General features: G+C 41.3%; 2 protein-coding genes and 1 non-coding gene across 11 annotated transcripts in view; all 3 read left to right on the top strand.

Annotated features, from left to right (window-relative positions):
- The window catches only part of FRY (FRY microtubule binding protein), a 425,513-nt gene that overhangs the window by 353,380 nt on the left and 55,407 nt on the right, over positions 1 to 16,726 (top strand). For all 9 annotated transcript variants that reach the window (XM_036831330.1, XM_036831325.1, XM_036831331.1 and 6 more), the window contains 7 exons: positions 2,784 to 2,866; positions 7,907 to 8,057; positions 8,614 to 8,717; positions 9,476 to 9,661; positions 11,818 to 12,016; positions 13,495 to 13,616; positions 16,476 to 16,663. In XM_036831330.1, coding sequence (XP_036687225.1) covers positions 2,784 to 2,866; positions 7,907 to 8,057; positions 8,614 to 8,717; positions 9,476 to 9,661; positions 11,818 to 12,016; positions 13,495 to 13,616; positions 16,476 to 16,663 — 1,033 coding nt within the window. The remainder of the gene's footprint in view (positions 1 to 2,783; positions 2,867 to 7,906; positions 8,058 to 8,613; positions 8,718 to 9,475; positions 9,662 to 11,817; positions 12,017 to 13,494; positions 13,617 to 16,475; positions 16,664 to 16,726) is intronic.
- Positions 1,626 to 1,691, top strand: LOC118884481. The gene has a single exon (XR_005017313.1). It is a non-coding gene; the product is annotated as a small nucleolar RNA SNORD58 (small nucleolar RNA).
- On the top strand, positions 1,747 to 2,253 carry LOC118884023 (60S ribosomal protein L17-like). Its single transcript, XM_036831332.1, has one exon. It carries the CDS (start codon positions 1,794 to 1,796, stop codon positions 2,232 to 2,234), a length of 441 nt encoding a protein of 146 aa, XP_036687227.1. The 5' UTR covers positions 1,747 to 1,793; the 3' UTR covers positions 2,235 to 2,253.

Here is a 16,726-nt window from a genome sequence, read left to right on the forward strand (position 1 = left end):
AAGAGAACAGTCTGGAAGGGGCTTGCCCCTCCCCTTCATCTTGGCCTCATAAACTCCTCCTAGCAATCATTTAGATCTATCTCAAAAGGAAAAGAGAAGAATTGCCATCCATTCTATAATTCTTCCCTGCCTGGCCTTCCCGAGCACGATTGTAAAACCGACGTATATCACAATTCTTGAATAGCTAGGAAGGCTGCAAAGCTCTCTGTCCTGTGGAAATCTCCAGATGTGGAATTCTTTCATCACTCTGTTTTTATTCCCTGTTGAATGATGTCTGGGCTCTGCATATGCTGTTTATATCTTTGCATTTATCAGCATAAATATGATTGTAGAACTTCTTCAGAAGGTAATAGGTTTGTCACTTTTCCAATTTCATAAGTACAAGCCTGATTTAGACAATTACGTGGCCTGATTTATATGAAACTAAGCAGATGTCCTCCATCTTCTGTTTTATGGATTCACAAATTAATAGCCCAAAAGATAAGAGAATGAAGAATGTTTGAAATACAAAGTTACCGGGAGAAAGATGGCTTGTCAGGACCAAAAAAAAAAAAAGCTGCTGCAGATATCTACAGAGTGAATAAAACCAAAGGCTTTGTACTCAATACATTTCTATATTCAGAAAATCCAAATCATCGTTGCAGTGTTCTGATGTTATACCCTGGGACAAGGTAGCATCTTAATGGTACATCCAGTACATTTTCCTGAAATATCACTCCTTCTCCATACATTGATGAGGACAGCTACAGCCGTGTATTTTCTAGTGTTCCAGAGGGAAATAGAGTGTTGATCTGCTATCAATTAGGATGGAACACCCAGTCAGTAATGTAGATAAAACCCACTTTGTATCATTTTATGTAAAGTAAATATAGACGTACCATTTCACCCACCCTTCCCCTCATCCACACCCTTGCCTGACCTTATAGCTCTTTAGATGGTAAAAATGCTATTGATTTGTAAGTCTTTGGTGCCCTGAAAAGGCATTCTAGAAATCCAAGGTAGAGGTATAATAATTAATACCTTATGGTTGGAGGGCGACTTGCAGTTTGGGAAATTCTCACATCATTTCTTTTGATTCCCACAGCAGTCCCAACAAAAGATTGGGTGAAATAAATGGTGAAGTGTTATTATTATTCCTTTTTGGCAGGTGTGGAAACAGGGTCCCCAAGGAGGTAAAGGACTTGCCCAGGGTCACCAAGCTAGTGAGCGAGAGCTCAGCCTGAGATCACATGTCCCCCCTTCTCGGAGGCAACACGGCAATAAAAGCGTCCCTGTACTGCCACCTTCCTCAGCCTGACACTGGACAAGTTGCTTAGCCTCACTTGGCCTGTTTCCTCATTTGCAAAGTAAATGATGCTTATCTCAAAGTTGAGTGAGTGAGATTAAATGAGTTAATGTATGTGAAGTTATTATACTTCGACCTTTTTTTCTCTTTTTTTTTTTTTTTTTTTGATTACTTCTTAAGCCACAAGAGAGACCAGACAGAAAGAGTCCCTCTGGTCCTCCTTTTCCGGTCAGCGGCCTGAGAGGGTAAAAGGAATGATGTCCGTGTCACTAGTCTAGTGTCAACACTGCTGTAGTCACTGGTAGTTGCACACGGGAAGAAACAGTGGGTAGAAGGATGGCTGCGGTGATGGCGTTTCTTAGGACACCTTTGGATTAATCATGAAAACAACTACCCTCTGAGCAGCTGCGGGCAGCGTTTAGTACATAAGCTGTCACGCAAGTCGAGAGGTTCAAATCTTCGTGTTCACTTTAAGAACACTCGTGAATCAGCCCAGGCCATTAAGGGTATGCATATCCGAAAAGCCACCAAGTATCTGAAGGATGTCACTTTAAAGAAGCAGTGTGTGCCGTTCTGTCGTTACAATGGTGGAGTTGGCAGGTGTGCCCAGGCCAAACAGTGGGGCTGGACGCAGGTTCGGCGGCCCAAGAAGAGTGCTGAATTTTTACTGCACATGCTCAAAAATGCAGAGAGTAATGCTGAACTTAAGGGCTTAGATGTAGATTCTCTGGTCATTGAGCATATCCAGGTGAACAAAGCCCCCAAGATGCGGCGCAGGACATACAGAGCTCGTGGTCGGATCAGCCCATACATGAGCTCTCCCTGCCACATTGAGATGATCCTTACTGAAAAAGAACAGATTGTTCCTAAACCAGAAGAGGAGGTTGCCCAGAAGAAAAAGATATCCCAGAAGAAATTGAAGAAACAAAAACTTATGGCCCGGGAATAAATGCTGCAAAAAATAAATGCAAATAAAAGTAAAAAAATAAAAAAAAAAGAGTCCCTCTGGTTATATTACACCTCCACTAGTACCTTTTCCTAAAAACATTTTAAGGAAAACTTTAAAGCTGGTTAAGTCCAAAATTTGTTATGAAACTATTTTTGTTTCCAACTATTTCCAATTCTATCTCCTTTCACTTATTCAATCATTCAGCAATTATTTCTTGACCACCTCCCATATGCCAGGTTACCATGTGAATAAAGGATTCATGTTATTCAGTAGCATGCCCATTTTATTTCCAAACAATTGTTATAATTTTCTAGTTTAATTCAAATATTAGTCTTAAAATGTTTCTTTTCAAAGTTTGAACTTGTGCTCCCGAGCAAGAGTGACCACTGGCCCTCTCGAGGACAAAAGGAATGTTTGGTGTACACTTTTTACAGTATTCTTTTAGGAAAAGGATCATGAGAACTAGCTGCCCAAAAATAGTGTGTTTTTTTGTGTCACAGCACATACACACATGTCAGTATCTCATGATGGTTGTTCTTGTATTTGAAGGTTCAGTAATGTCATTAGAGCCCATACTCGTCTGGAGTCGAGATACAGCAATAGCTCTGGAGGATCGTACGATGAGGATAAAAGTAAGTACCAACAGGCTGGGGGGGTTCCGATGGAAAGCAAAGGATTGGAGAATAGAAAATGAGTATTTTGATTATTCTTGTTCTAATCGCTAAAAAGGGGCCCATAAGTATTAAGTAGCCATTTAATCCAACTATGTAGATGGGCAAGTCAGCCTCTTAAAAGTAAAAAGAAGCCAAGCAGTGCATGAATCAAAACTGTTAAAACTTCAAGCTGGGCTTCCCTGGTGGCGCAGTGGTTGAGAATCTGCCTGCCAATGCAGGGGACACGGGTTCGAGCCCTGGTCTGGGAAGATCCCACATGCCGCGGAGCGGCTGGGCCCCGTGAGCCACAATTACTGAGCTTGCGCGTCTGGAGCCTGTGCTCCGCAACGGGAGAGGCCGCGATAGTGAGAGGCCCGCGCACCGCGATGAGGAGTGGCCCCCGCTTGCCACAACTAGAGAAAGCCCTAGCACAGAAACGAAGACCCAACACAGCCATAAATAAATAAATAAATATTAAAAAAAAAAAAAAAAAAAACTTCAAGCTACTACCTAAAACCATGTTTTTGTATTCTTGGCCCTTTTCCTTGGTAATGCAGTTGGGGAAAGGCTAGTAAGAAATTGTCTCATGAGAAAACAAAGGTTTCCATTCAATTTTTTGACCGGTCTTGGGAGTGGATTTAACCTTTAAGCTTTGTGAGTCAGCTCACCCAGGATAGATTTGTTTTCACATTGAATATCTCAATGGCACAGTCTCAGTGGCCAAGTGAAAACCTTGCCAGACTGGGAGATAAAATTATCACAAAAATTTCATTGTACCTTGGGAAGTTGGAAAAACCAAAAAGGTCAGTGCATTCATTAATTTTGTTTAAGCCCTGGACAGGTTGTGTAGATACTCAGAAGGTGATGTTATTACTTGTTCACAAGTTACAGAAATCCTGGAACCAAAGAACACTCCCAGTGACATTTAGGTATGCTAAGGAAATCAGTAAACTATCTGGTAGAACTTATTTGTCTATTTTGGTGGAAATCGTAATATGATACCTCATGAGTTAGGTTCATTTTGTAAGTCAGTGCATTGGGCCTTTCTAGTGGTTGTTTCGAGTTGTTTTGTTCTTACAGGAAATGTGCAGAGTGGGGTAAGAGCTTAGCAGTTCTAATGACACCACATTTCAGTTGCCCTTACTTTACTTCTTAATGCAAATATAGATAGGCAATTCTCCGCCATTCAAAATACCAATGGGAGGAATGTCTAAAATCCATATATATTGCCATACTTGGGTTAAGTTTTAACTATGTCCCTATAAAACCTTTTTCTAGAAAGGTCAGTATGAGATTAGGGGGAAGAAAAAAAAGCTATTTGCATTTTCCCTCCTTTCTGTGCCCCATCAAGGGGCTCTGCCATTCAGACACCAAACAGTTGAATCTAGGCAGGACCAGATTTTATAGATGAGGAGAGCAGTACCTGAGGAATGGAGTTGTTGGTTCAAGAAAAGTCATTGCTATGCAATATTTGGTAACACAGAATTTGAGGACAGAAAAACTGAATCATGAAAAAGTTAGGCAGTCAAATCCTGACTCCCCCAGAATGTGACAGGCATGATATAACAAAGCAAAGCTCTCTGTGACTGTGGCTTTTACATTAGGAATATTGTTGCACTTTGGCCAGTTGACGCCTTCAAAGTGTATCTCTTTGTTCAGGGTACACAACCCAGAATTTGGTAGAAAATGCCGTAACAAAGTAACAATCATTTTGAAAATACATCTTCAGAGCCCTCTGGTATTAAAACTTCATATTCCTTATATATTTTAAAATAGTGAATTTCAGGGGATAATTATAACAAAATAAGCTAATAGTTGTGTCGTTATATAAACTCAGATCACTGACTTTAGGGACAAAAAGAAAAAGTAATAGAAGTATTTATAAAGGGAAAGAAAGACTATTGTGAATGCAGATAAGGCATAAAGAGTAGTCTAGTATTATCATTATGGCCTATATTTTACCCAGAAATGTTTATAAATTTGTCATACCAGCATAAACAGCGTTTTAATGGGAAATTTTGGGTACAGAACTTGAATTGAGTCAGGTGTCAGTAATATTCTTCACAAGGTTACTAATATTAACTAGGGAAATTGGAGTTCACAGAAAAGTAGTTTGGGTGCTGAAGCTCAAATCTTAAATTACTCATTGAAAGAGAAAAATGGAATCAAGCTTCTCAAACAGATCCTCATCACAGAAAGTCCATAAACTATATGCTAAGATCCTTTCCCAGGCATTCAAGTACTAGAACTTGACTTTGGCTGTCTTGGATGAAGCAGTGTGTCTAATAAGGCACGAATACCCTCAGGACTTTGGTAACTGGGTCCTCCCAGATGCATGTTTGGTTCCAGTTACCCAATGATGGATACAGAGTACGCCAAAAGAGAAGCAAAGGTTAGCAGGCTCAATTCCGAAACCGTATGGCCAGGCGTCTGGTATATGTTAAGGGCAGTTATTTCCTCCTGAATTCCTGAGGGTATCAGCAGGGGTAAGAAGAGTGAGAAGGGATCAGGAGAGACCTCGTGGCCCGGGGCTTCATGGTCTGGGTTACCCAAAAATAAGGATGATGTGTACCTCCTAAATGTATTTTTTATTAAAAAACCATACCACCTTGAGTAAAATGGACAAGCAAACTGATTTAGACCTGGTCTATAAAGCAGTTTTCTACCAACGCTATGTAAGCTTTTTTTTTTTTTAGAACTACTTAACATATCTGGATTATTTTCCAAGGCCATATGCTAATGTATGTAACCCCACAATATGGATACAACTAGTTAAGCTGGATAGCAGCTGAGTCATAGCAGTTTAGGCCTAACTGTAGAAAATCAGTTTTAGGTCAACTTAATCCCTAGCAGCACATTTTTGCTGACTGGATATACATCTGAGAACATCAGAAACAAAAAATAGCATGTCCTTTCCTAACAGAGATCTCACAAGTTTTTTTTGGTTTTTTTTTTTAATTCTTCAGTGTTCTCCCATTTTTGCTCCCCTTTCTAGTTTTGTAGAGTAACTAATTATTTAGAAGTGCATTTTGCAACTAACTCACCTTGGACAGTTATTCAAGAAGGTAATTTGCTGAAAGTGATGCATCCTGTAGGTAGTTTACTGAGTGGACTAAGTTGAGTGACTGTTATACCTGCTTTAAATTTTTTCTGGGCTAAAAATGTGGCCAAGCTTCATGGCATAGAGTGACAGGTTTCTAGTTGCTCGTTTGCTTGTGTGTTAGAAAGAGTCAAGAGTCACTTTCTGAGGTGACTCCTGATCTTAACCCCCGGAGACTCCCTTAGCTCACATCCCAGGAGAAGTGGGCTGTGCTTGGCTCCAGTCCCTGTCTGGGTTTGGAGCCTCAGTTTTCGCCATAGGAAGGCATCCCCTCCATCAGCTCTGCTAACTGTTAAGGCCAGCGTCCTACACTGGACCAGCAGCATCGAACCAGCTACCTCTCACTACCTTCAAAAGTGCAACCAAGAAGAATTGGAGAAATTGCCTAAGGATGTTATAAAAACATCCTGCCTCTTCATACACTAAAGCCTATCCCAGGATTAAGCCAGCTTGTCTGAAGCCATATGCATGGCTCGTATCATGTGGCCCCAAGTGCAGTGGCTTGTCTTGAATGCCACTGGCCTATGTTGAGAGCGTTATAAAAAATAACTCCATGAAATTTGTTGCTGTGCTTACTTTAAAAATATTTTGTTGAGGAAGTTCATTAATGCATTCAAAATACATATGTACTGATCTCCTACGACGTGCCAGATACCGCTCTACGTACTAGGAACAAAATAGAGAAAGTCCCGCTCTTGGGGAGCTTGTGTTAGAGGCAGAGGAGGGGGGAGCCGTCAGTGCTGGGGAATCTGTGCCGCGGGAGAACTAAAGCAGAGAGAGGGAGAGAAAGTGATTGGGGATGGGGGGGATTTTAAATGGAGTGGTCACAGAAATCCTCTGCGATAAAGTGATACTTGGGCAGAGACTTGCATGAAGTAAAGGAGTGAGCCACGCAGCCATCTGGGGAAGAACACTGCAGCTCTGGGGTGGACGTAGGTGGACGGCACCTGGCGTGGTCACGGAACAGCAAGAGAGCCAGGGTGACTGGCGTGCAGTGAGCCAAGGGGACAGCAGTAGGAGAGAAGCCAAGAAACAGGAGAAAGATCTTATCAGGCCTTAAAGGCCCTGGTGTGGGTGCTGCATTTCATTTTGAGTGTTGAAGGGAGCAGAGAAAGGGCCAGTGGTAAGCAGAGAAAGGGACTCTGAATGAACTTCTGTTTTAAAAAAATGACTCTGCCCGCTCTGCAGAGAATAGACTGTAGAGGGGCAAGGAGGGAAGCAGGGAGAGACGGTGGGAGCTTAGCCTAGGATAGTAGTGATGGAGGTGGTCGTAGCCTAGATTTGTTATGAGGTAGAGCTCACTGAATATGTGGATGGTAACAAGTTACTTAACTTTAGTGTCCCCTTTATGAAATAGGGATAATAGGTACCCATCATTGGGTTATTAATATGTGAGATGCATAGACCAGTGCCTGGCATAAAGTAAGCACTCGCTATGCTAGTTTGAATGTTGTTATTTTAATTATTACTGTCACCACCATCATGATCATCATGATTAGAAGTTGGATATGAGATGTAAGGGAGAAGTCAGGGAGGACTCCAAGGCTCCTGTCCTGAGCGAACTGGAAAGAAGGAATCGCATTTTACTGAGACGGAGGAGATCAGAGAAAGAGCGAGTCGTCACAGTGATGGGAATTCACGTGATTTAATGTTTTTCTTTTTGTGTATCTATATTTTCATATATCTAATCACTCTATAATGAATAACCATAAATTAGATATCCAAGAAATAAAGGAATGAAAGAAACTTAATCAAGTAATTCCAACCCATTTGATCATATAATTTCATACTCACCAAATGGAATGGTTAGAAAGTTATTTTTACAAGCCTGAATTTGTACGTTTCTAAAAAGTCAAGTAGGGAAAACAAAAACCTGCTCTCCCTGAAACTAAAGCACGCTTGTCTTTCTCACGCTGTAGATGACCCAATTTCTCCCTATACTGGCTGGCTGTTGACTATTACAGAGACCAAACAGCCACAGCCCTTACCCATGCCTTGTACTGGAGGATGCTGGGCCCCCCTGGTGGACTACCTTCCAGAGACCATCACTCCCCGGGGGCCACTCCATAGGTGAGTAGCATGTACAGGTAGAAGGAAATGATCACTTAACTTTGACTGGACTTTTCTTCCTGTGAAAAGAGGGAAAGGTATTCCAGGTCCCATCAAGTGAAATGACCTTCGAAATCAGAGGGAACATGCTAACCTGATCTGCAGCTATCAGCATATTGGCAGAGTCTGGTCAGCCATTAACCAGGGTGCAAAGCTGCCTTGCAGCCCTTTGAATTTTTCCTTGATGTCATCTTGGTAGGGGTACTCATTCTGTTATGCTTTTTAGATTGTGAGCAGCTTGAAGAGAGAGTCCTTGTCTTCTGTTTCTCTTCATTCCTCAGCTCTTATTGCCTAGTAACTAGTAGAATCCCCATTATGTGAATTAGCTCAACTGAAGTTTCTTCTCCTCATAGAGCTCTGTGCTGTGTCAGAAGTTAAACTCCATTTCCCTGGAATAAGGGCCTTACGTAATTCTTCAACAAGGTTTACAAGTTGGATGTAATTGTGACTTAATGATCTATCAGTATATTTTCATCCTCTTCAGAAGTTGCATTAATTTCATCATTTCATTGATTAGGTGCAATATTGCTGTCATTTTCATGACTGAGATGGTGGTGGATCACAGTGTAAGAGAAGATTGGGCCCTTCATCTCCCATTGCTACTCCATGCTGTCTTCTTAGGTAAGACTGGAACCAAGAGGAATTCTAGCCAGTAGGGTCAAAAACCTACAGAAGTCACCCATAGAGCTTTCCTTTTACATGGACATCCTGCTTTTCCTCATTTCCAAAATATCTAGTCTCTTCCGTTTTTCACGGTCTTTCTGTGACATCTCTAAAATTCTAGTTGATCAGTCATTGTTTAAAATTGTACTATCACTACAATATAGAGTGGTACCTTGCCAGTGCTATTTCTATAAAGATATCCAAAACAAGTTGGGCCTCTTTGTGGGTCTTTGGTTCGACGTGATAAATTTAAAGCCATGAGACACAGTCGATGCACAGAGAGAAAGAATGTAGTGCATGGTGGGCCAAGGACTGAGATTTTAAAATACTCAAGTTGTAGAGCAAAAAAATGGGAAGAGGAGCCAGCCAGGCAGGGAGACTCAAAAGTTCAGTTAGAGAGAGAGAGAGAGAGAAAATTAGAATCTTTCAGTAACAGGGAGATCCAGGGGAGAGAACATCTCAGGAAAGAGGAATGCTAAGCAGAGGTCAAGAAAAGTCTGTCTATCAGTGCTTTATGAGAACACGTGATTTAAGGAATAAAACATTTTATTTTGCCTAAACCCAACTTCTTTACGTCGGTAACACAAACAATAACAAAGAAAACTAAACATTCTTTTAACATGTTCCTCCTGGGTATCTTGGAATCTTTACTATCCCTGGAATCTAAAGGTGCTGAAGATTTGTTTATACTAAGAGATTCCACCGTTTTCTTCCAGGTTTGGACCATTACCGGCCTGAAGTCTTTGAACACAGCAAAAAATTGCTTCTTCACCTCTTGATCGCCCTCTCTTGCAACAGCAATTTCCATGCAATTGCTTCCGTGCTCCTGCAGACTCGAGAGATGGGTGAAGCCAAGACTCTAACAGTGCAGCCAGCTTATCAACCCGAGTATCTCTACACAGGTAACAAAAGAAGGAGTGGCAGGGAACCTGAGACAGAGTCACAAGTATGAGGATAACTCGAGGTGTCACTGGAGCCCACATTAACTTCTCGGGTGCTATTACCCGCCCCCCAGCTTTCTAAGTGGTAAATGACGGGACTATAAGTATGCACCATTTCACTTGATGTGAACTTACCTCTCAAAATCTTTCTTCATTAGTAAATATTTTCAAATATACTTTTTAAATTATTATGATGACTGCTGTTTTCATTAAATATGTTCCTATTGGTACATTGAAAATTAAAATGTCCATTGACCAAGAGCGTGAGTCTAGAACACCCGTAACCAGTGACCATCTCCATCACCTCAAGAGCAGACGTCACCAAGGTGCCAGATGTTTCACTGTGTACCCTCTAGTTCCCTTGAAGGAATCTATTAAATGACTGACTTTTTCTGGAAGGCACCATTAGTGGAAGTCTATTAAAAATCATTGCTGTTTTGAAACCAAAAATTTCTTCTTAGAAATGAGGACAGAAGGCATTAGCTGAGTCAAAGAAATGACCCTGTTGTGTCCAAGCTACTCATGAAAACTTTCCCAAAAGGGTTGACCAGCGGTTCTCATTGAGAACCAGAACATTTAAAATATCTTAAAATGGTGATGAACTGACAGAGTTCTGGGGCCACTTTTCTTTACCTCGTTATTTTGTACATCACATTGGCACTGGATATGGGCTGGCATTTCACAAGTCACCACGTACTTCTCTCATTACCTTGAAAAAGAAGGACCTTTTATGCACTCTTGTCCTGGGCCCTGTCTTGTCTTCTGACAGACGTTGCATATTTCTCTGGAAAACAAATCTGAAGTCATTAACTCTGAAATGTAAGGACTACTGACCTCAGTTTAAGCTCTTTATTTTGAACCAAGCTACACCTAATTGAAAGTAATCCATCAATAGCCTCTCAGAGACACAAAACTCTCTTTACTATAGACGATGCTTAATTAAAAGATTCTGAAGACTCTGGCTGTTCTAGCTCCCCAAGGTAGGGATGTATTCCGTTAAGCACATGGCCTTAGAATGAGAAAATTGTAATCTCTGTTAAGTTGTGTATCTCTGAATGCATCAGTTTTGTATTCACTATACCACTGATGTGGCATAAAATGGTCTAGAGTGGGGATTTACAAAACCAAACCAAACACAGTATACCGTAGGCAAGACCTGGTAAAATGATTGAATCTCTATATAGTACACATGGCCTAGGTGTACAAAAGCTTTGAGAAGTATCTTCTTTTTATAAACATTTGTTAAATGTTTATTGAACACCCAGTTTCAACTATAGTTGCTTTCAAATCCATACTAAAAACCTATGTGATAAAAATTATTGTCTTCATCTTATTGTAATAGGAAACTGAGGTACAGGGAAGTTACATGACTCCCTGAGATTACACATTAAATGGCAGAGATGATACTCAGACCCAGGGCTTCTTACTCCTAATTTAATATATCTGTCAGACACACCAGAACTATGTACTTTTTATAATTATTAAGTAGGAGAAAAGGAACGGTCATGTGTATACATTTTCAAACCCACAACCTACCCAGAGATGTAGAATGCTAACTGTAGTATTTACTTATACCATATTTATTTTGCCTACCTTGAGACATATTTTATTAAAATATATTAATATACACACAGTATTCACAATTCTGGGTACATTTACTCAAAACATTATGTATAACCTACTTATCGCTGGTTGGTGTTGATATCTTCAAAAATGGTATCATTTCACATATTTAAGTCGTCTATTACCCAAGAATAATTTACTAACAGCACAGTTAGGTGCACGTGCATAGCAGAACTATTCATCAGCCTGTGCACGTGTGTGAGAATGCACACGCAGACACACACACACGCTTCTTTTGTAGAAAGCATCAATTAAAACATCAGAGTAGAAAATAGCAGATCGCCCTCTATTACCAAATGCACTCTCGTTTACACAGCAGTGCAACTAATCCGTAGGCAGGGAAAGAGTGTCAGTCTTATTTAATCATAGCCGTAGCCAAAATGAAGCATTTTTCCCCCCCCAAAATTAAATAACTACACACTTCTTTATGCGCACCTCCTGACCTCATTAAGTGCCCGGCCTGCAAATTCCACCTTGACCTTGTCTTCCACCAGGTGGCTTTGACTTCCTGAGAGAGGACCAGTCCTCCCCGGTGCCAGACTCGGGGCTGAGCTCCAGCTCCACCTCCTCCAGCATCAGTCTGGGAGACAGCAGTGGGAACCTCCCGCAGATGACCCAAGAGGTTGAAGATGTGGACGCAGCTGCTGAAATAGACGAGAAGGCAAACAAGCTCATTGAGTTTCTGACCACCAGGTAATGAGGGGTCAGGAGATGGGCTGCTGTTTTCAGGTCAGTCTTTTGGAAAAGGGACATCACTTTAAAACCACAGATGGAAAAGCATGCCTGGAGTTCTAGCAAAGTCTTCTCTCTTCTAAATCGTGTCTGCTGGAGTCTGTGTACAAGGCAGACACTGGTAGGCATTGTCACAGTTGAGGGGCAAGGAGATTTTGTGCATAAAGACCCTGCAGCAGACGGAGGCGGGAGAAGTAGCTCCCGGAGGTGAGCGTGACTTTCACCATCTATTGGAGCTGCCAGGATCTGGGAGTTGAGACTTGGCAAAGAACATCACTCTGGAAACCAAAGATACTAGCCACGGTCAACCCGGTGGCAGCTGCAGAGAGGACAGCTGTCTGCTCCTGTAGTCCAAAGAGGCATTTCTAAATGGAATTCAGAAACCAGAAACAATAAGGACGCGTGATAGGAAAGGGATAGGAAAGGAATTCAGAAACCAGAAACAATAAGGACGCGTGATAGGAAAGGGATCAAACTAATAATAAATCAAAATCGAGGAAAACCGCGAGCGATCCTGTTTTTTGCAGGTCTTCTGGCTCTTCTAAGGAACAGTATAACTTGGAAGGCTTCCAAATCTCTAGTCCCCTGAGGTCCAGTATTTGTATAAACGCATGCTTACCTGTGACCTGGGGCGTGCTGACCTTCCTCAGTGAGTTAAGTCCTGGAAGTCTAGTCTATATAAATATTTGTTATCTAGTATCTCACATGATTTTTCTTTATTCAACTAATGCATCAAGTAATGCAAAAAATGAAGAGAGAGCATCTTTTTTTCAATTAATGGTTTAGAGTATTCTGTGCACTCAACTCAATATAGAATTTAACGTACAGGAAGCTCAGGGAGGGGCTGGTGGTGCCTCCATGCTGGGTACCTCAGAGACCTGACTGGTTTGTGGAGAAGAAAGGTATTGTCACCACTCACTGCTGTCAGTGCTGGGAAGGGTGTTCTCTAAAATTCTCACCCCTGGATCCATCCCATTCTTACTGCAGAAAACCAAAGAAGCAACAGAGGTTGTATCTTCAAGTTGGTGCTACAGTATTTGGCAACCTAATGATGTGATCCTGATTAAAAGCATTATCTCTGCAAATTCTAAGACATAGAAATTGAGTCTGTGTCTAAATCTATATTTTATTTAACATATTATATCATTTTGTTTAACAAACACTTACATAGCACCTACTATGTGCTAAATAAACACTGTCCTGGTGAATTGAGAGGTTTTAATTTTGTGGGTAAAACATAAGAAAAAGTGTGTCTCCATCAATTAGCTAGATCTGTTTTGAGTATGCTCTTAAGCTTTAGAAGACTGAAATTTACCACCAAATTAATATGTAAAATTTTAAAAAATGTATGTTGTACCTTTGGAGTTAGAACTGTGTATATGGTTTTAAAAATGCAAAATGATAGTTACATTTTTGACATTTTGTGTGTTTTGTTGAAGGGCATTTGGTCCACTTTGGTGCCATGAGGACATCACACCCAAAAATCAGAATTCAAAGAGTGCTGAACAACTCACTAATTTTCTACGTCATGTTGTATCCGTGTTTAGAGATTCCAAATCAGGTACTTCATCCTGTTTCTCCACATCCCACTTCAGTATTTTTCTATAATGGAGCTCATTCTCCCCATATAGCCACACATTGTGTATGTATTTGTGTGTGTGTGTGTGTGTGTGTGTGTGTGTAAAATCCTGCATTCAGAAGCAATAGCAAAGGAATATTCATAGGGGATATTGACGCTTTTTCAGATGTGCCTGAGTGATAGTTAATGTCACATATACTGATACTTGCATTATGCTCTATCAAATAATTTCCCCAATGTCTCTGTTCTCCTTGCTTCATTTACCTTACTAGAATTAAACTGTGCCTATATTAATTTTATTTAAAGAAGGCCGTGAGAAAGAAGTCGTAGTCACTGACTGTCAGACTCAACTGTGAAAACTGTCAGCCTTGCAAACTGTTTTTTTTTTTAAAAAAGAATTTTGTGATAAAATGTTTTTGGCTTTAAAAGTATTGCTGGCAAGTCCTGTGCCAGTGACCACTCAATATTCTGAACACAGTCTGATTCTAATTTAGACAGTAGTACCATCACAACATTTAAGCCCTTAGCTGCATTCCATTCAGATTCAGCTTGGCCTGGGCTGATATGTGTGTGAAATTTAAATTTGCTTCCTCAGCACGATACAACATCTGTCCCTGCCTTTCTTCACACAGCAGGCTGGCCATAGTAAATAGGGCTCACCACCTCTCCTGGCTGCTCTGATAATTAGCACATTTCACAGTTGAAACATTCCAGATTAGCCACATCTCTTTTCATTATCAGAGGATACTTACTAAAAAACAAAAAATACTGTTAAACTGAAATGGGAAAGTTGTTCTAGGAATAGGATTGCCATTTCTTGTTTTGAGTTTCCCCTTTGGAATTTCTTTGAAATATTAAGACTGCTTTTATTGGTATTTCCCCCACTTAAAAGTCACTTAATAGCCTAAAGGAAGAAATTTATGATGCATGTGAACTCTTCATTTGTGTAACACTCTTGATTGTATGAAGATACTAAAAATGAGAAAACGTATGAATACCTTATATAGCGTATTCTCAGAGGGTATTTCAGGCTGCTTAGAATATTGTATGTCTTTTCACATCTTGCACGAGATACTTTTACCCACCTCAGTTTCCTTGTACATCGCTACTTTCTGCCTGTTTCCAATCCAGCACAATAAAATGTGTTCCTGGAAACACTTGTATTAGTCAGGGTAGCATAGCTGCTACAACAAATAACCCCCAAAGCTCAGAGATCTAACACAAGAGGCTATTTCTGGATCACATAACAGTTCAATGTGGACATTTGGGAGACAGCCTTCCACCTGGTGCTTCAGGGACCCTCTGCCCTGTGGCCCCGTCATCCCCTAGGCTCGGAGGTCTCTACTCAGCCCTCTGTGTCCATGGGGCAGGTGAAGGAAGAGAGTGCGTGGAGGATTGCTCGGGAGGAGTTTACGTGCTAGCTTTGCGTGTGACATCCAGTGCTTCTTCCCACATTCCACTGGCCAGAACCCAGGCACAAGGTCACGCCTGATTGCAAGGAAGGCTGGGAAATGTACATTCAGTGTGTAACAGGGAGTAAAGGAAACCTTTTTCTTTTCTCTGCCACCCATTAAATAGCTTTTCCCAAAGGACGTCGTCTTAGTGGTGGTGGGACGGGGGAGGATTCTGCAATCCTACTAGTACAGTTCCAGCAGTATGATTTAAATAAGCTTTTGTTCATTGCCAGGGGACCTAACCCCCATATATTAAATGGCTTAAGTAGAAAAATATGTTTTGAAAAGCAAAATAAAGATGTAAAAAACTATTTTGAAACATCCATTCATAGGTTGTGAACTGCCTATATGGGTTTAATCCTATATTTACTACCCTGAATGTCTCTAAGTCCATTTTCCAGGACCCTTTGTTGACTCTGCAGGAACATTTTCTTATATGGTCTACGTGTCCCTGGGGTGAGACAGCCAAGCAGCAGCTAACAGCAATAACACTGAATTATCCCTCCTGGTCCTCATGCATGAGACAATCAAATGTGCCCCAGAGCCTCTAGACCACGGAGACAGCTCAAGTCGATGTTTTCATCATGTCCTGTGACTCTCGTAGCCTGATTTTCTCCCTGTAAAGAGGCACAGCAAGTGTAGGGTTTAGTGGCCCAGAATTCAGTCATGGACTTTTCCCCTTTGCTTTCATTTCTGTCTGATCACATGATTTTCTGAGGACTGAGATTACCTTCATGCTGGTGGAAGAACAAATATTCAAGTGAAAGTTTAAATGATGCCTGCCTTCTTTGCAGTGCCTACACCTCCATATCTGCATGTTTATGGACTATTCTGAAGAGCAAAGACTTTGGCCCAGGCCTTGGTTATGCTTCGCTTTCCTCTGCATACACAAGTCCTCCAAAAACTTGTTTCTAACAAATTCTCTTATGAAAACAGGAGTGAAAGTATTCTATGTAAAAAGTACAGAAGAACAATGTCAAACAATAGCAGCGTAATAAATAATAATACACTTGTGAGCACATATTATGTGTCAGAGACAGTACTAAGCCCTTTTTAAGTTGTTTGATTTTTCACAACCCCTCTGAGGTAAATGCTACTATTCACAAGGTAAAGACAAGGAAGCAGGCTCACAGAGAATTAGCTTCTTTCCCAGAGTCCCAAATCCCCCATTCAAAACTAGGACCACCTTGCTCCAAAGCTTCTGACTGTACTCTACTATGCCTCCTTAAGACTGATTCAGATTTGGGTTTCATTTTAAAAAGGTTAACTTTTAAATAAGTACCACCAGGAGGTAGCGCTGTGCAGCTAGCCTGTTGTAAACATGCGGATAGCTGGTGCCCGAGGTTTGCAGAGGAGCGGCTGACCTGCTCCCACCCCTGTGCCCTAGGTTTCCATCTGGAGCAGCACCTGAGTGAAGTTGCTCTGCAGACAGCGCTCGCCAGCTCTTCCAGACACTATGCTGGCCGGTCCTTCCAGATATTCCGGGCCCTCAAACAGCCACTGTCAGCACACGCCTTGTCGGACCTTCTCTCGAGGCTGGTGGAGGTGATTGGAGAGCATGGAGATGAGATTCAGGTACGGAAGGAAAGTCCAGGAACTCACCCTTCTCTCAGCTCAAAGATGAGGAGTTAATAACTT

Source organism: Balaenoptera musculus, chromosome 18, assembly GCF_009873245.2.
Source record: "Balaenoptera musculus isolate JJ_BM4_2016_0621 chromosome 18, mBalMus1.pri.v3, whole genome shotgun sequence".
Lineage (NCBI taxonomy): Eukaryota > Metazoa > Chordata > Mammalia > Artiodactyla > Balaenopteridae > Balaenoptera > Balaenoptera musculus.